Source organism: Mesoplodon densirostris, chromosome 10, assembly GCF_025265405.1.
Source record: "Mesoplodon densirostris isolate mMesDen1 chromosome 10, mMesDen1 primary haplotype, whole genome shotgun sequence".
NCBI lineage: Eukaryota > Metazoa > Chordata > Mammalia > Artiodactyla > Ziphiidae > Mesoplodon > Mesoplodon densirostris.
This window is the reverse complement of record NC_082670.1, coordinates 10,870,902-10,889,950: the sequence shown is the minus strand read 5'-3', so window position 1 is coordinate 10,889,950 and position 19,049 is coordinate 10,870,902. Positions and strand designations below refer to the sequence as shown.

At 48.6% G+C, this 19,049-nt stretch overlaps 1 protein-coding gene across 1 annotated transcript in view; it reads left to right on the top strand.

Annotated features, from left to right (window-relative positions):
- The first annotated feature begins 343 nt into the window (after positions 1 to 343).
- The window catches only part of GFOD1 (Gfo/Idh/MocA-like oxidoreductase domain containing 1), a 105,212-nt gene continuing 86,506 nt past the window's right edge, over positions 344 to 19,049 (top strand). Inside the window, exon 1 of the mRNA XM_060109460.1 lies at positions 344 to 897. Within this exon, the coding sequence (XP_059965443.1) occupies positions 645 to 897 (253 nt within the window). The 5' untranslated portion in view covers positions 344 to 644. The remainder of the gene's footprint in view (positions 898 to 19,049) is intronic.

Sequence of the window (19,049 nt, the reverse complement as noted above, 5' to 3'; positions counted from 1 at the left end):
GGCAGCAGAATGAGAAGGCTGGCCCCAGGTTGTGGCCGCCGCCGCCGCGCTGCAGCTCCAGATCCACGCCCGGCGTCCCCCGAGCCTCCAGCTTAGCCGGCCTCCTGCTGACCGCCAGTGCATTTCATTCGGAGCGGCGGGCGGGGAGGAAGGGGACCCCCGCAGCCCGGCCGGTCCGGGCTCTGGCAGTGTGTCGAGGCTCCTGCGTGCGACTCGCAGGCTGCGGAAACGACGCGGGGGAGAGCCGGTCCCGGCTGCGGCGGCGCGGGCGCGGGGATGAGCCGGCCATGGAGCGACCTCGGCGGGGCGCACGCAGCCGGCCCGCGCTGCGGCGGGGACGCCGCCTGAGCCCGGGCTCCGCGGGGCTTCGGGGCCTCAGGCGCGCCGGGGGGGTTCCCTGCCGCCGCCTCCGGGAAGGACGGGAGCCCCGCGTGGCGGACACTGCAGCAGTCACCGTACTGAGGCGCCCGAGCCTGCTCCGCCTGCGGCTCGGTGCGCTCTGGGCACCCGGGCGCCTGGCCCGGTGCACGGCGGCGGCTGGCGCACCGCGGCGAGCCGGCTGCGGGACTGGCTAGAGGGCTGTGCGTGCGCGTGTTCGACCGGAGATCCGAGCTAAAAGCAGAACCAGGCGGGCCGGAGCAGCCATGCTTCCCGGGGTGGGCGTGTTCGGCACCAGCCTCACGGCCCGTGTCATCATCCCGCTGCTGAAAGACGAGGGCTTCGCGGTGAAGGCGCTCTGGGGCCGCACGCAGGAGGAAGCGGAGGAGCTGGCCAAGGAGATGAGCGTCCCCTTCTACACCAGCCGCATTGACGAGGTGCTGCTGCATCAGGACGTGGACTTGGTGTGCATCAACCTGCCGCCGCCCCTCACCAGGCAGATCGCAGTCAAGACCTTGGGTGAGCGACCCCTCCCCCTCCGCCGCCCCATCCCCAGCCTCGCTCCTTTCATCCCCTGCTGCTTTTCTCCTCTTGCCCTCTCTTCATCCCGGAAGCCTACATGGCATCTACGCCGACTCGGGCACCTGAGATCCCACATCCCACTCGGAGCTTTCTCCTTCCTCATCCCTGGCCTTCCCCACACCTACGTTTCCCTCCTCCCTCCTGGCACCACCTGGGCGCGCTTTCACACGCGCGTGGCGCCTAGGCTGCTGGAGGCGGCTTGTGTTCCGGGGAAGTCGACCAGGCTGAGGAAATTCTTAAGATTAGGGACGGGCTGCTCTGAGGGAGACAAAACTAAGTCGCCGGCTGAGTGTTCAGTGCCCGAGTGTGTGCGTGCGTGCGTGCGCGCGCGCCTGCGAGAGGCGAGTGCGCGCCCAGGAACGCCGGAATAAAGGGCCCACACGTGTCTCGGGTTTTCCTGGGGGCGATCAACTGCCTGACCGTCAGCAGCTGTGGCGCCCTGCTAGGATAGTTTTTTTCTTCCTGCTGGGAGTTAGTTTAGTGGGAGATTATAGAGATGTGACAGTTAGCTGGAATTATTTCTTCTTCGCTGAAAGCAAGGATGGTGAGAGTGGTTGGATGGGGGCGGGGGATCTATTAGGACGTCTTCGTGGCGGGGAGGGGGGTGGTCATAGGTTAGTAAAGACTAATTTGATAAAAGCAGAGGGAGTTAACTTTCGAGTGCGGCAGCCCAAGAATTGTCTTCCGCGCAGATTTGGAGTAGGATCTTAGAATTTTAGGTGATGAGCGCAGTAGTTCCAGAGGCACGGATGCTTTGTGTGGGGAAAGGCCCCATGCTGCCAGTTTCACGTGGAAGCATGCAATAGTCCCACCTTAATTCCCCGCAGGAATAGTGCCTAGGCCTGGTGACAGGCAGGTTGGGGGTGAGCTTACCAGCCTTCACCGTCGGGTTCCCCCACCTAACCCAGGCCGACTGGACCATCTCAGGGCAGAGTATCAGAGTCCCTGCCGTGCCCAGAGGAAGAAGTGCATTTTTTTTTTTTTTTTTTTTTTGTCCATCAGGAGTCCTCACACGAACCAGGAAGGCTGCTCACTCCTTAGGTCCCGAGAAAATGTTATTGCCCATCCTTGAAAGTTGGAATTTTTTGTTGGCCAGGAAAGAGACAAAGCTTAGAAGGCAAAAGAGGTAGAAAGCAAGAACTGGGAAGGAACAGAAACCAAGGGTAGTTTATGCAATCTTGGAATGCTTTATTTTTAAAAACAGGCATGGATTTAGGGTAGGTGACATGTACATACATTTTAATTCTATCTTCCGAGAACTATGACCAGGATGCAGAACTCTTTCTCCCTAGAAAACCACTTTCATCAGGCCAAGATTCCTAAGGAGACCGTCCAAGGCTGTCCGTTTTCATGTTAATTTTATTAAGCTTCTGACTTCTGTTGCCTGTTTTCTGTGGCCTTGAATGGAATGTCATTAGGTTCTGGCCAACATTTCTTTTCTGTTTGATCGAATATATACGTTGGGTAGCTTACCTCTGTGCTCACAGTGGATCTGTGCATATTCAGTAGATGATCACCGTCTTATAGCATAAATCTGTGAGGGCAATTCATGTAAGATGGGTGCTTCTTGAGCCCCGTCTCTGCTAGAGGGCTTACGACCTATCACATCAGAAAGGCCTTGTTGTCACATTCCCCCCCCTCGCCGCCCTCCCCCTCCCATCCCCACCCCACCCCAGCCCTCCAGGTCAGACCCACAGAGCAGCCCTAGAGCATGTCTCCTGGAGGGTGGCAATTTGGGAAGCAGGGATGTTCCTGTTTTCTGACCATCTCTGGTACTTTAGCCATGAAAGCATTTGGGGGCTCTGGCTTTGGGAAGTGGCACAAATTATACATTTCTGGATACTTCTTCTGTTCTTATTTTCAGAAACCCCTATGATTTTTTTTTTTCCTTGACAAGACTGAGGTGGTTTACCTTTTCAAAACCAAGTGTCAGAGGCATAAGAAATAGCCTTGGTTTAATCATCATGACTGAGGAATAGGGGTTTGTTGATATTTTCATGCTAAGTCTTGGGGCTTTTTACTTTTTTTAAAATTCCTGATTTCACAGGTGATCAGACTACCTGATTCTGAGGTAGTCTCTGCTTGTAGGAAATGTGGAGGCTTTGGATTTAGATGTGGCTGGACCGTAGGCTTGTTCCGGGCTTCATCTTCAGTGGAAAGCCCCCAGACATGGCTCCTCTTCCCATTGTCCCTGCGCGTACCCGGTGGGGCGGTCATCTTGGCGTGCTGTGCTTTCACAGTTAGAGGCTCAACACATACGACACAGGAGGTGAAAAACCCCGAACAGTTATTGGGCCGGTCTGGCCGGTGGAGGTTTGTAGATATTAGTCGTTGCCTAATATGGAAACAAGCCAACCTTGACCAGTCCTGGCCTCGTCGTCCTGTCCTTCTTTGAGTTGCTTGCCTGGCGGTGGTGAGAGACTTGTGGCCCTGGATCCATACTGGTCATGGGCCTGTCCAGGTGAGGGACTGTGACCAGTATGAAGGCATAAAACTTGCAGTCAGTTGAATCACAACATCCTCCTTTGATTTCTAAAAATGTCCTTGAAATCCCTTCCTAAGCGAACTAGGCATTTCTCTGTTGGAGAGACTTTTCTGCAACGTATCATTTCTACAGCATCCAGGGCTGCGGCTTGTTATGTGCCTACTGTGTGCAACGTGGTAAGTGCTCTATATGAAATGTTTCATTTCTTGACTAAAATAATCCTCGAAGGTAGCTGTTTGCCCCATCTTACAGATGAGGCTGGAGTTGAGTTGCTCAAGGACATGTGTCCCCCCCGCTCCAAGTCATTGCTTCCCCTCCCATCCCCTAAACTTGCTCCTTTTGCACTTCCTTCTCTCAGAGAGTGGCAGCCCAGGTGAGATGGTTGAGGGATCCTTTGTTGTGTGTCTACCCCACTCATGGAATCAGTTCCCAAATCTGGTTGATGCCAGCCCCTCATCCCTCTTGTATCTGTTCCCTCTTCTGCATCATTGCTTCCTCCGTAGAAGGAGCTAGGCCCTGACTGCATCTGAATTAGGCTTCAGTGTGCCCCTCGCCACCCTTGCGTCTATCCACCTTCCACTCTGCTGCCAGAATTACTTTGAAGAACTGCAAACCTGATCACATTACTGCTCCCCCATTTCATCACTTCTAGGAAAAGCCCCAGCTTCTCGGCATGACAGGCAAGACCTGGCCTCTGACGAGCCTGCCCAGCCTCACGTCCTGCTGGTGGTTCTGGAACCCCACGCACTTCAGCTAAACCAAACTGCAGGTGTTTCCTGGAAAGGCCCTTGTTCCTTCATGTGTCCGTGCCTCTGTCAGGAATACCCTTCTGCCTCGTGTGTGTGATGGATGCCTGTTCATCCAGCCTCAGGCCCAGTGGCATCTCCTCCCGGAATCCTTCCCCTTCCTCAGTCCCGCCCCCACCCCCATACCCTTCTGTGGCCTCAGCACTGCGTGCCTCCATCTTTTCTTAGACTTAACTTTAATGCATTTGCTTAAAAAGCAGATTTTATTTAGTTAGTATAAATAGGTTATAGATTCAGGTGGTACACGTTTCAAGTGCTCTAACACACTTGAAATAGTACACAGTGAAGAGGAAGTGTTCCCCAGCCCCATCCTTCAACTGGAGGCAATCATGGTTATAAGTTCTTTTGTCTCCTTTTGATGACTTTTCTAAGTATGGACTGGTGAATGTGTGTGTTGAGAATTTGAAAAATATTTTTCACACAATTAGTAACATCTTATACTTACTGTTATATACTTTGCTTTCATCATGCATCAATATGATCTTGAAAATTTGTGTGTATATATACACATAGATGTATATTTAAAACTCAGAATGTAAAAGTATCCTTGCTCCTGTTTTTGGCTGTGTAGTATTTCACTGTATGGGATAAACCAGAATTTACTTAAGCAGCTCCCTATTATTCAACATTTAGCTTGTTTCCAGCCTTTTGTTTTTGTTTTATTTTATTTTTTTATACAGCAGGTTCTTATCTATTTTATATGTATTAGTGTATATATGTCAATCCCAATCTCCCAGTTCATCCCACCACGTCCCCTCCCCCTTTCCCCGCTTGGTGTCCATACATTTGTTCTCTACATCCGTCTCTATTTCTGCCTTGCAAACCAGTTCATCTGTACCATTTTTCTAGATTCCACATATATGTGTTAATATACGGTATTTGTTTCTCTCTTTCTGACTTACTTCACTCTGTATGACAGCCTCTAGGTCCATCGACGTCTCTACAAATGACCCGATTTTGTTCCTTTTTATGGCTGAGTAATATTCCATGGTACATATGTACCACATCTTCTTTATCCATTCGTCTGTCGATGGGCATTTAGGTTGCTTCCATGACCTGGCTATTGTAAATAGTGCTGCAATGAACATTGGGGTGCATGTGTCTTTTTGAATTATGGTTTTCTCTGGGTCTATGCCCAGTAGTGGGATTGCTGGGTCGTATGGTAATTCTATTTTTAGTTTTTGAAGGAACCTCCATACTGTTCTCCATAGTGGCTGTATCAGCTTACATTCCCACCAACAGTGCAAGAGGGTTCCCTTTTCTCCACGCCCTCTCCAGCATTTGTTGTTTGTAGATATTCTGATGATGCCCATTCTAACTGGTGTGAGGTGATACCTCATTGTAGTTTTGATTTGCATTTCTCTAATAATTAGTGATGTTGAGCAGCTTTTCATGTGCTTCTTGGCCATCTGTATGTCTTCTTTGGAGAAATGTCTATTTAGGTCTTCTGCCCATTTTTTGACTGGGTTTTTTTTTTAAATATTGAGCTGCATGAGCTGTTTATATATTTTGGAGATTAATCCTTTGTCCGTTGATTCCTTTGCAAGTATTTTCTCCTGTTTCCAACCTTTTGCTTATACCAACTTGTAATGACTAATCGAGGGCAGATGTCGTTTTGCACACACACCAGTGTGCTCGTAGAATGACTCCGTGAACTCTTAATCACAGGTGGTGATCATCTCTTTCATTTGTTTGCTTGTTCTTTTTGTTAGTTGTCTCCCCAGTTAGAATGTAAGTTCTTTGAGGGGGTAGAGCCTTTGTCTGCTTGGCTCACCCAGTGGCCTTATCTCCCCTAGACGGTGCCAGGCACTGAGTCACCTCCTAGGCACACTATAAATATTTCTTGAATGCCAAATGAATGCTTTTCATCGAATGAATGAATGCCTGGCTTATCAAGAGGGTGTGTCGATCAATACAGAACATTTTTGTCCTGCATGCAATAGCACAGTGCCTCTCAAACTTTATTTCGCGGTTGCGTTACCTGGGGATCTTGTCAAAATGCAGATTGCAGGATGGGACCTGAGATTCAGAATTTCCATCCAGCTCCCAGGTGGTTTGGCTGCTGCCGCAGCCAGACGCAGAGGCGTGATGGCTCTCTGCCTTTGGGAAAAGAAGACATCCACGGCCTTGAGTCGTTCACCTGGCAGGGGAGCTGGGTTAAAATACCTGTTGCCTTTGTGGGTCATGTGGCGACATCTGTTTTCATGGTCCCTGCCCTGGTTTTTGGAGATACTAGTCAGGTTCCCTTGGGAAAGTCTCTCTGGGGGATGGATGGCGCTTTGGGGATAGAGAATAAGGCTGCAGAGTTTCATTGAGCCTTGACCTTGCTGCGCACTGATCTTGCCCCGACTTGTTTGGCATCATTAGCTGCAGACTGGGAGCTCTATATCCTTTTCTGCCCCACTTCACAGTGTCAGCAAATTGCCCAAGGTTGAGAAGGGCTGCTGGGACAGGCCTGAGGGAGCGGGAAGGAAACGGGGGCGCACTGGTCGTGGTTGCCACACTAGCAGAGATAGGGCTGCAGATAATGAAATTGTGTATTTGGACTTGACAGTCACCATCTGAAACTCCAGCAAAACCCTGCATTTCCTGTTCTTCCTTCAAGTCTGTTCTCAATCTATGCCTGTCTGAAGACTGTAGTAAATGTGATTGCATTTTTTCTCCAAGTTTCCGCCCCTGAACGTGGAGAGAAATGATTTCGGTCTACTGATTTGGTTTAGAGTTGAGGAAGCTCTGGGGCATTATGTAAATGAAAGAAATGACTCGATTTACTGTTAGGAAAAGTCAAGCATCACCAGCCTCATTTTACCTAATTGAAATCAGGCTCAGGTGAGTGATTGTTTTGTTGATGGTGTCTGGCTTTGCAAACGTACAATTCTGCAGAAGTTTATATGGGAGCAGGGAGAAGCCAAATGAAGAAGTTGGACATTTTGATACCTGAAACTGGGAAAGAACAACAAAAAACTTGAAAGTAAATAGCATGTTTTAAGGGTTTCATTGAGAAAGTAATGTACAGGCAATTCGTTGTATATTTTGATTCGGGGAAATCATGGTCCAGCAAAAAGCATCATGATTTAAGATGTGGTGATACGCAAAACTAACTGGGAAAATTTGGCAGTTTACAACTGTGTGGCTTTGGGAGACGTAATGTCCTTCCTGAGTCTCATTTTTTGTTTTGTTTTGTTTTTTTTTGCGGTGCGCGGGCCTCTCACTGTTGTGGCCTCTCCCGTTGCGGAGCACAGGCTCCGAACGCTCAGGCCCAGCGGCCATGGCTCACGGGCCCAGCCGCTCTGTGGCATGTGGGATCCTCCCAGACCGGGGCACAAACCCGTGTCCCCTGCATCGGCAGACGAACTCCCAACCACTGCGCCATCAGGGAAGCCCCCTGAGCCTCATTTTTTTCATCAATAAAATGGAGCTAAAGATACTATCATATAGAGTTGATATGACAATTAAAATGAGGGGGGTAGATAAAGACCTAGTCCATGGCCCCCCCTTAGCTGTCTGCATAGACTCAATAAACGTTCTCCTTCTTCCCACTGTGGTCAGTTATTTAGTCTATTCCAAATGGTGCTTCTGAAGATTTATGTTCCCTCATTTTTCTGATGAGACGATTCCTTTCTGCTAGACTCAGAAAATACAGTTAAAAGTTTTTTTTTATTTTAAAAAGGGAATATGCATAAGCCAAGCTTCAGGTGCTGTCTTTGCTGAAAATCTAGCACTTGCTTCACAGATACGGGATCTAGAAAGTGCTGATGGTGTTACCAGGAGCTCACCATCCTCCTGTGAGGCTTCGTCATCACCGTGGGAAGGATGCAGGGCTGACTCATGGAGCTCGGGGCAGGGATGTAGCTGGGTCTCAGTAGGTACCTGGAAACCATGAACTCCTGGAATTGTACCATTCTGCGCTCTCCTCCTTTCCATGTGTCGCCTGCATCACCCATCCCTCTTCAAAGCAGCCTCCTCTGCGTCCTGGGCTCGTGTGATGGGCAGAACACCGTCCACATGTAGCTCCCAAACAGAAATAGTACTGGTTCAGCCACCTGAGAAGTGCAGTCCTCGCCTTGCTCCCCACCCCCGGTGTCCCTGCTTGTGTCTGATGTTACCTCCCGGCTCAGTCTTTTTGGAGATGATCTCGCAATGTGGGGGACCACTCTCCTGGAGGGCAGTGGAGGTGGAGGGGTTGAGTGGTCATTCTGAGCTGGGCCACACTCCACAAAGATGCTGATTAGGAGAACATAGACTTGGGTGAAGGCTTTACAGATGTAGACATTTCTTGATGACGTAGGTTCTTTACCTACTTTGTGGAATACACATTGGGCATCTTGCTGCTCTTCTAATGACCGTAGTAAAACAGCAGAGAGAAAAATATATGTCATGATGAGATGATGCCAGCCTCGTTAGGATTATTAAATTTAGGGTGTGCGTATATTGAAAGTTGGTGATGGGAGAGCAGATAAACGTGACCCACTCTGTGGAGTTCAATGGTCATCTGGAGGTTTGCAAGCCTTATTGAGTGCCACCTCCTATGTGGCATGTGCCAGCAGAGGACCACCAGGAGACAGAGACCCTTTGAGTTCAAGTATTAGCTTAGGACCTCTAAGGAGCCAGGAAAGACTGAGGTCCCGGAGGAAGAAGGATTTCTGCTTTCAGGCTGCTTTCCTGCTGGAAACTGCGACATCAGCTCTTCCTGGGTCTCCAGCCTGCTGGCCTGTCCTGCAAATTGCCAGTCCCCATCGTGGCATGAGCCCCATCATGGCATGAGCCAATTCCTTAAAAATAAACCCCACCCGCCCTCTCTATGTATACATATCCTGTTGGTTCTGTTTCTCTGGAGAATCCTGACGAGTACAGATTTTGGCTGGATCAAGGCCACCTGGCCAGGCAAGCTGGGCCATGAGACACCTGGCAGACGTGTCACACAGACGTGGGCTTGGAGAGACTTGGTGGAGAAGCAGCTCTGGGGAGCTCAGCTGATGGGTGTGGGCCCCTAGGAGAGCACTCACTGAACACTGTTCTCTAAGCCAGAAGACCTTGGGGGTGGGGGGGTTCTTTTTATTTCAGACTCAAGCCAAAGGGAATGTTGGGAAGAGACTTGGCCACACTCACCGCTGAGAGCCACGCTGACCCCTCGCCCTGATGGTTCTACACCTGTCGACAGGGCTTTGGGGGAGTTCGTCTCTCAGGTTTGGGCAAGTCTGGGATGCCTTGGGGTTTAGACTTTCCTTGAGAATTGTTAATGAGTATGAAAAAACGTGGAAAAATGACTTTACATTAAAATGATATGAACTGTTTTTTAAATTTCCAATTTCCAAGTATAATAGCCCTTTGGCTATTGAGATGCTCTTGTAGTTAGAATAATATCCATAAACTGAAACTGTAGTTTTGAAGCCCCCAATTAAGTTGCAGCTTTAGCATTGCTTTTTAAAAAAACAAACAAAAAAACAGCTTAATTGAGATATGCTTTATATATCGTAAATTCACCCACTGTAAGTGATTTCATGATTTTTAGTGAACTTATATGATTGTGAAACTATCATCACAAAAAGTTTTAGAATACTTCCAACATCTCCAAAAGTTTCCTCATGCTTGTTTTTGGCCAATCCCTGTTCTCACTCCAAGCCCCAGGCAACCACTGACCTGCTTTTTGTTTCTAACATTTTGCCTTTCCTAGCAATTTCGTATAAATGGAGTCATATAATATGTAGTCTTTTAAGTCTGGCTTCTTTCACCTAGCATGTTTTCGATGTTCGTCTGTGTTGTTGCATGTATCAGAAGTTTCTTTTTGTTTGCCAAGTGATATTCCATTGTATGGATAGAACACATTTTGTTTAACCATTCACCGTTCAATGGGTATTTGTATTGTTTCCAGTTTTTAAGCTATTGTGAATAATGCTGCTGTGAACATTCGCATACAAGTCTTTTGTAGACCCATGTTTTCATTTCTTTTGAACAGATATCTAGGAGTGAAATTGATGGGTATATAGTATGTATATTGAAGTTTTTAAGAAACTGCCAAACTTTTCCAAAGCAGCTGTACCACTTTGTATTCCTACTGGCTAGGTAGGGAATTCTAATTTCTCTACATCATCACCCACACTTGATATTGTCAGTCTTCCTGCTTATAGCCATTATAGATAGTGCATAGGGGTATCTCATTATGATTTTGATTTGCATTTCCTAATGACTAATAAGGTCGGGCACCTTTTCATGTGCTTATTAGCCGGTCTCGTATATCTTCCTTGGTGAAATGTCTATTCAAATCTCTTGACCATTTTTAAATGGGGTTGTTTGTCATCTCGTTACTGAGTTAGTAGCAATGGTTTTACGCTTTTGTTATGTTGTTAAGTTAGGGGTAGGTTTCTGGGGGCTTTTAAAGACTTCTCTCTCTTTTTGATTTTGGAACTAGATACAGCTGAACTAATTCTCCAACCCAAGTGAAATCAGCTTTGCCAAATATTCAGTGAAATGGTTCACTATTTAAAAGAGCGAGACAGTCCTGTGAGCGGATGCTGATACTAGCGCTCCCGCATTGCCCTGGGCCCTGATGAGATACACAACACCCTTTGAGGCACATTCCCAATTTGAAGATGTTCAGAAGTGCTCTAGGACCTTTCAGTTACTTATTTTGTCCAGTGTTTGGAGAGTGTTTCTCTCTCTCTCTTTTTTTTTTCATTTATTTTTCTTTAATGGCCTTTACAGATACGGCCTTTGTTCTTGAGAGAAGATAAGTGTAACGCAAGCGCACGGCAATGCAACAGAACATATGATTAAGTACAGTATGAATCGTTACACTGCAACGGCAGGAAGTGTTTGCTTAAGGCAGTTGAGTAACCCCAAAATATCAGTATTGGGTTAAGGGTTGGCTACCCGGGTAGCTTGACAGTGCCAGTCTGTAAAGGGTGCTAGAACAAAGGGGAAAAGTAGAGAAAATGTTTGAACAGAATTCTCTTCATAAAAAGTGCTGTGTGGGGCTTCCCTGGTGGCGCAGTGGTTGAGAGTCCGCCTGCCGATGCAGGGGACACGGGTTCGTGCCCCGGTCCGGGAAGATCCCACATACCGCGGAGCGGCTGGGCCCGTGAGCCACGGCCGCTGGGCCTGCACGTCCGGAGCCTGTGCTCCGCAACGGGAGAGGCCACAACAGTGAGAGGCCCGCGAACAGCAAAAAAAAAAAAAAAAAAAAAAAGTTCTGTGTGGATGGAATGGGAGATGCAACAGAGTGAGACTTGGAAGGGGCTTCCTCTAATAGGGGGTGAAGTATTGCCTTGTTGTCCTCTAGAAGGGCTGGCCCAGGTTCACTGATGAGCTTTTGTTTTGATGAGAGGGGAGCTTGAGTTTGAGGTTAGAGCTAAAACGCACAGCGCCTGTGAGAAGAGGCCATACCAGTCCCCAGCGCCCGTCCCCTCAGGGAGCCTGGGTCCCTGAGGAGGTGGCCTTGCAGATAATGGATGTTGCCTGAGCTGAGGACGGAGGAATTCCTGAGGGCTGAAGAGTTTGGGAAGAACCTTTGGAGGAGGTGGGGCTTCTACGGGACCAGGGAGTCGGATTTAAATAACTGAAAGGGAGTTGTAGAAGCCTCTGTGATGTAAAATCCTCTTCAGGGAACCACCTGGCTCCATAGCAGCACTCTGAGGAAAAACTACGTTTCCTATAGTCGACCACTATAGGTCATGCTCAGTTGCTGGTTTTGTGCTGTGTCGGACGGTGGGCGTCTTTCTGTTACACGGTCGAGGCCCTTGTGGTCCAAGGGGCCAGGCGGGCTGGGGCTGTGAGTCACCGTGTGAGAAGGGATGAAGGACTCTCCTTGGAGAAGGACACTCAGTGCATGAGAGGTGGACGTGCTTGGCAGCACTAGGAGGTGAGAACTCGTGGAGATGACGACCAGGAAGCTACGGCAGAGGAGTCTGCCGCGTGGGTGATGGTTTTAGGGAACGGCCCCAGTGGTGGGATGTATAGTTCCTTTTTTTTTTTTTTTTTTTTTTGTGGCACACGGGCCTCTCACTGTTGTGGCCTCTCCCGTTGCAGAGCACAGGCTCCGGACACGCAGGCTCAGCGGCCATGGCTCACGGGCCCAGCCGCTCCGCGGTATGTGGGATCCTCCCGGACCGGGGCACGAACCCGCGTCCCCTGCATCGGCAGGCGGACTCTCAACCACTGCGCCACCAGGGAAGCCCCTATAGTGAGTTATTGACTTGGGACCCAGAGTCAGTTAACAGGGCCTTGCTAGGTGAGCGCGCTGGCTGGGCTCTCAGAAGATCCCCACCGTGACACTCTGCGTATCCGTTGCTTGTTTCATAAGGAAAAGTTCTTTCCTTTTCCAGGTTTCCAAAAAAATGTTGAATTTGGTGTCATCTGTAGAAAGTAAAGTGAGGTATCCAGATACTTTTGTCATCAGGGGAAAAGTTGACTAGTTTTAAGAGGCTGCCCCGTCCTGTGTATGGCCTGGCGTTGAGTCTTGGCCTTTGCCACATTCTACGTGGCTGGGAGTCCTCCACTTAACTCTTCTGAGCCTGTGTTTCTTTATGTGTAAAACAGAGATAATAAACATACCTAACTTAGAAGGTTGTAGACATAAACAGGGATTTGTTTAAAGTGAGTGCTCAAAAAGCATGGGAATCCTGCTTCATCAGGACTTACTACGGTGAGCTACTGTCCACTCATTCTTCCCTTGAACAAATCTTCATTGAGCACCAGCTGTATACCAGGCACTCTCTAGATCTATGCTTTGCAGTACAGTAATGAGTAACCATATATGGCTCTGTGAAGTTACATAAATTAAAACTAAATAAAGAATCCGGGTCCTCAGTTGCCCTAGCCACATTCCAAGTGCTCGAAAACCACATGTGGCTAGCTGGAGGCTACCATATTGGACACTGCAGCATAGAACATGTCCATCATTGTAGAAACTTTTATTGGACAGCCCTCATCCCTAGGCTGGGGATTTGGCTGTGAACAAAGCAGCCATTTATGCTTGATGTAAACAGGGATTTTTGAGAAATCCAAACTTTTGGGTGTGTTTCCTTTTTTTTTTCCAGGATTGGGATGCTGGGGAGTCCATAGTGTGGGCTATTGGAGTCTCATAAGTAATTAGGGGATGTTTAATGACGTGTAGGTACCACTTTCCCTATTTGTAAGTAAGGACTTATTAATAAGAAGGAGAAGTGCTGTGGAAAGTCTCCTAAAATCCCCTTTAAATGTCAGGAATGCACAACCAGATAAGTGATACTATGCCCCACCTTGGGGTCCTCCCAGGGGCTTTGGGTAGCAGGTGGCACAGATGAGGCTGAGTGATGCCAGGTCAGAAATGCAGCTTCTCTCGCTAGAGACGCTTCCTTAGCCTCTGAGCAACCCCCTGAGGTTTTCCTTGCTTTTGGCCAATGTAGAGCCCAAAGCACAGAGAAGCCAAAGGACTTAGAGTCTGCACCCCGGGGTAGTGGGGGAAGGGACTAGATTCAGGCCCCTTCATCCCAAGAGAACCCAAGAGAACACTTCCTGCCGGTTCTGGGGCCTGGGCATGGGGGAGAATACTGCCTTCCTCTCCTCTCCGCGGTCAGCACTCTGCAGCTCTGGGGGAAATGAACGTTCTCACTCAATTCCTCCTCTCGCCTCTCCCTCCGGCCTCCCTTCCTGCGAGGGGAAAGGCTATACAAGTACTCAAGCATGAAGCCTCAGCGAATAGGTAATTACTATTTTGGTAATTATTATTGCTTTTTTTCCCCCTTCAAGTCCCATTAACTTTGTGAAAGCAATACCCATCTGTGTGAGTGTTCCTTAGGGAATCGGGTCTGTGAAATTCCAGCTAATTGGAGCTTGGAGGGAGCAGTGAGTGCCTCTGTGAGGGTGTGAGCGCACACATGCCTCCGACAGAACGTATCTTGACTGAAGTCAAGGGCAACGTCAGGATTTTAGAAGGCTTGTCATTTAAATTTGTCGCTGGCAGCGCTCTCATCTCCTACAAGACTATGAATAATCGAAAGTGGGTGGTGGAAAATGAGATTTTTTTCCCCTGCTCTGTCTTTCCTCCTTTTCCAATAGAGCTGGGGCACCAGAGGAGAAAAAAGCAGCAGGTATAAACATTTTGCGGAAAAAAAAAAACCCAATGCCACACGATTCTGCTTGTTTGAACTTTTGTTCCTTCCAGCACCACCCACATGGGACATTTGTTTACATGGCACAGTGTTGCTCTCAGGGAGTCCTGGGGACAGGTTTAGAGCCCCTGGGGACATAGCCTGTCTGACTTAATATGCACAGCCGTTCACATCGAGGGCACAGAGGCAGCCCGGCTTTCCCCGCGAGGTCTGCGGGTACCACAGTGCGGCGTTTGTCTGTGGACCTGAGACGTAGCCACGGGTGCTGACCCCAGTGCAGTGGGCCGCCGTCCACAGCCTGCCCATGGGGGCTTCCACGGGGGATGTGCACCCAAGCACCTGGCATTTGCTTTTCTCCTTTCCAGCCCCTGTGACCCAGGGTGGCACTGCCAGGTGTGCTCATCACCTCCAGGTGCCGGGGGAGCCAGTGCGATTGCAGGGGTCACACCCTCCATCAGGGGTTCCCTGAGTGGGTATTTATCAGTTTTCAAACTAGTTCAACACTTGTATTCACAATCCATTTATTAAGTGCCTACAGTGTGTATGGCATTGCTCTTGGTCACTGGGGGTGAGAAGAGGTCAAAGACGTATAAGATATGATAAGTATTCTGAAAAGAGCTTATAGTCCATCTAGAACCTACCCATCCCTTTTGGAATGAGAAGAGGAACCAACACTTTATTGAGTACTTCGTACCGGGTCCAGAGTCAGGTACGAGTGTCTCCTCATTCCCACCTCACAACCAAGCTTCACGGTGGGCATTTAGCGTCTCCATCTTACACGTGAGAAGTTTAATTGGAGACAGGTTAAATGTCACAGTCATTGATTCTAAGACACATTTTTTTTCACACTTCAACATCTAAAATAGGGACCTGACTTATAATCGATGTCAGGTCGTAGTTTAATTGGCAGTGGCTTTTCTTTCTTGGTCGTAAGTAAAAGCATCATAGGTCTTGGCAGTGGTGGCTTAGATTCTGCGAAACGGTGTTTTGTCAGGTGCACCCAGCTAAGGAGAAGTGGAATCAGAATTCGACGTAGGACTGCCTGACTCCGAAGCTTGCGTTTTTTTCCAGCGCAATATGCTGCACAATCCGTGCGCCATATGCACAGAGTCCATAGGGCTTTCGCAGACGTAGTATGAAAAGGGGGAAGTGGTGACTAAATTGGAGCTCACGTCATCTGTTCCATCACTGTGGGGACAGTAGCTGGGGAACTGCACGTGTCAAACAGGATGTTGAGAGATTGAGAAAATGTTGTCTCATTGTCTTCCCTTCTCTACTGATTATAACTCATTGTTGAAAGAGGCCAAAAATAAATGGCAAACTCTTGTGTGGACAAGGTGGAAACAGGAGCGAGGTAGTCCTCCCTTGGTGCCGTGTGTTCTGGGCTGAGGGCCATGTTCTCACCTGCAGGAACCCATGGGGGATGTGACTAATGGTTGCAGGCACAGCGGCCTCTTTAGTGTCCTGGAGAACCCTGATAGGAGACTCAGGCCAGCTCCCTCCCCTGCATGGCTGAATTCTGGGAAGTCCCCAAGCACGGGCCTGGGTGTGTTTATTGTCACACTGCCCTCTGGTCAGCTCACTCAGGTATGAAGGGAGGGCTGTTGAATTCCACAGCTGACCTGGATTCAGCAAGCAGTGCCAAGGACCGGGGCAGGGGGAGAAACAGCCAAGGTGGCTGCCGCCGTTTGCAAGTCGTAGGCTTGGCCTGCATGGCCCCGTCTGCTTAAACGAGTCTGGTCTCACGATGGGCTTCGACCAAGTCCTTCTCCTGAGCAGCTGGTGTGAAAAGCAGACAGATAGAAGGGAGACGAGCCGGTGATTTGGTGTCTCATGGGAGGCTGTGTGGAATGGTGGACAGAGACACCGTGACATGTCTTGGAGCGACTTATCCCCTAACACCCAAGGGAAACTGAGTCTCAGAGGAGTTGACTGGCTGGTGGGTGTTCACACAGCTAATCGTTGACAGCTGAGTCAGGACGGAACCCGGGTCCCTAGAGCCTGTTCTTTTTACCTTATCAGACATTTAATCACTCGGGACCTGTGTTTCTCCAACAGTGAAAAAAAAAAATGGGAGGTTGACTTCTGGGAAGCTCTCCTGAGGAAATAACCTCGAATAATAATGCTGAAAAAATGCGCACACACAATAGTGTTCAGTGAAGTCTTATTTACGTTATGAAACCCTAGAAACAAACATAAATGTTCCACAGTAGGGAAGCAGTTAGGTAAATATGGTAAATATAGCTGATTAAATGCTAAATAGCCATTGGAATTATGCATAGGAAGACTGTAGCGATATGGGGAATTTTTATGATATAATGGTAGGTAAAGAAAAAGGATACAGAAGTATCTGTATATGATGATGATAGCCTTGTTTAAAACACACAGGCCCAGAAAATTAAAGCCTGGTAGGTCATCAGCCAAAATCCTAACGCTGGTTATCATGGGGCTGTGGGATTATGGATTTTTATTTCTTCTCTAGAGTTTCAGTTTTTAAAAATATGGTCTTAATGGAAAAAATACATCGATTTCTTTTTTTTTTTTCAACAGAAAAAGAAAGAAACATGGGAAAAAATGTTTGGTTGGAATGACCCTCTAGTTCTTCTATTCTGAGATCCCTTGAATCTGGGACAGCTGTCTCCAGGCACGTGGAGACGTTTGTGATGTGTAAACATGAGTCCAGCCTTGGCTGAAGGGGAAAGGCAGTCTTCCAGGAGGTGGAAGTGGATGTATGAAGGTATAGAAGGTCTGCTGTTGTTGATAGTGCTGGAAGTGACAGAATATGGGGAGAAGCCATAGGCTCTCGGTTCTAGGGTGATTTCTTTGTAATTCTAACCTTGTGCGGCCAAAGGCCAAACGCTGCTGGAAAGAGCCCGGGCGGCCCCATCCTTTTCTGCTGCTTCCTGACTTTGCCCCCGGGGTGGGAAGTGAAGCGCTTATTGGCTTCAGCCCTCCAAAGAAATATAGGGATGGTGCAGTGGAAATATTTCCAGTTTTCACTTACCCTTTTCTCTGCAGGAAGTTTTCGCTTTAGCCAGACCTGTGCTGGTGCAGCTGGTGAGCAGCTTCAGAACCATTGTTCTGGGAAACGCATCACCGTCTTCTGGAACTCCTTCCTGGGCTTTGGTGGGGATGTGGTGCAGCCAGAGGGTGTTGGCCTGGGGGCTTGGACAGGCCATTCTTATCCCGACAGCACAGTTAATTAGCTGTGACCTTGGGTGAGTGACCTCACCTCTCTAGACTTTTCATTACCTTCACTGTAAAATGCAGGCGCTGGAGTCAAGTTTATAAGAGTTCCCGCCTGGTAGATCTATTCCAACACCTCGCTTTAAAAGCATGGCACTGATCGGGCAAAGTGATTTGGTTTGGTAAATATTTTTAAGTGCCGTTTCATTACTACCGTTGTCATGGTTGATTACTCTGACCTGTTGTTTTTTAATCTGTTACACAAATACACACAGCTCTCCTTTATACCAGGAAGATAAAGTTTCCCTTTATCTGCAAGGGAGATGTGTTCTGGGGGCGAAGTGGCCCGACTGGTGTGGCTTGGTGGGAAGGCTGTTAGCCTAAGTTGTGTGCGCACCTCTGTGCGTGTGTGTGTGTGTGTGTGCACACCCGCCCGTGTACATTGTGCCCTTGATGGCGTGGGTTTCTTTTTTTTCCTTTATTATCACTGCTGAGAGCACATCTGTAGGGGTAGCTGCTACTACCAGCTGTCAAGCTAGTAATTCAGCGGGTTTGGTGTGATTTCTGGGCACAAGTGTATCAGCGCAGTCGGTTGCGTTAGCTTTGTCTGCAGGTGCCTCGTGAAGCAGATCATCCTCCAGGGCACTAAGGGAAGATGGAGTTCTGCCCAAGAAGAACTACTGCGCTGTCAGCAGCAGATCGAAGGCATATTCCCTCCAGGCAACTCCAGGCCAGAACTTGTTCTGGGGACAGTTTATAGGAGGCGGCTATAGAGAATGTCACCCTGTCCTTCATGAGCGGTCGTCTGGGTGCAGCCACTTTTCACGCTGGTGTCCGCCCAGGACAGGCGCCCTCTGCACTTTAGTCACCCTTCCTAAAAGGTAGAGCACATGATGGGAATAAACTGGGTGGAAAATCTGGTGTTACCGATCATAACCCTGGCAGAGGAATTAGTGGGCTTCACCTGGTCGGCGTAAAGATAAGCGCAGAGAGGGTTTGAAAGGAAAATAACTCTGTTTACTCCTCCCATCTTTTCTTTCTGTTATCTCCCAACTCAGATGAAAAATCCGTGTCATATGGGAACCCTAAGCAGTGCAAGAATATCATCTTGTACCTTCCACAGGAGTTACGTAAGCAAAGAATCGGGCTGGGGGAAGATAAAGGCGCCAATAGAGAAAGGATCTGTGTCTACATAGGACATTTTTGGGTCACCCTAGACCAGGGTGACTCTGTCTTTCCCAGCATTAATTTTACGCTTGGTTTCAATGTTTGACAGTCATTAAAAATGGGAAGGGTTCCTGAGATGCAGCCTAAACTGAGTGGTTCTTTGTGTTCACAGAGGATCCTGTTGGTGCCTCTTTACAGAGGAGTTGCTTGGTGTCACGACAGTGTCTTGCGTCCGCTGGGCGTTGGATGATCCAGGTTTCGTTTTAAATGTGCTGACAGTGCACATGGATCTCTTTCTCTTTCCTTTACGTTTTTAGGGAGACAGGAAACCTTGCGGGGGGCCGGTTCCTGATGCTA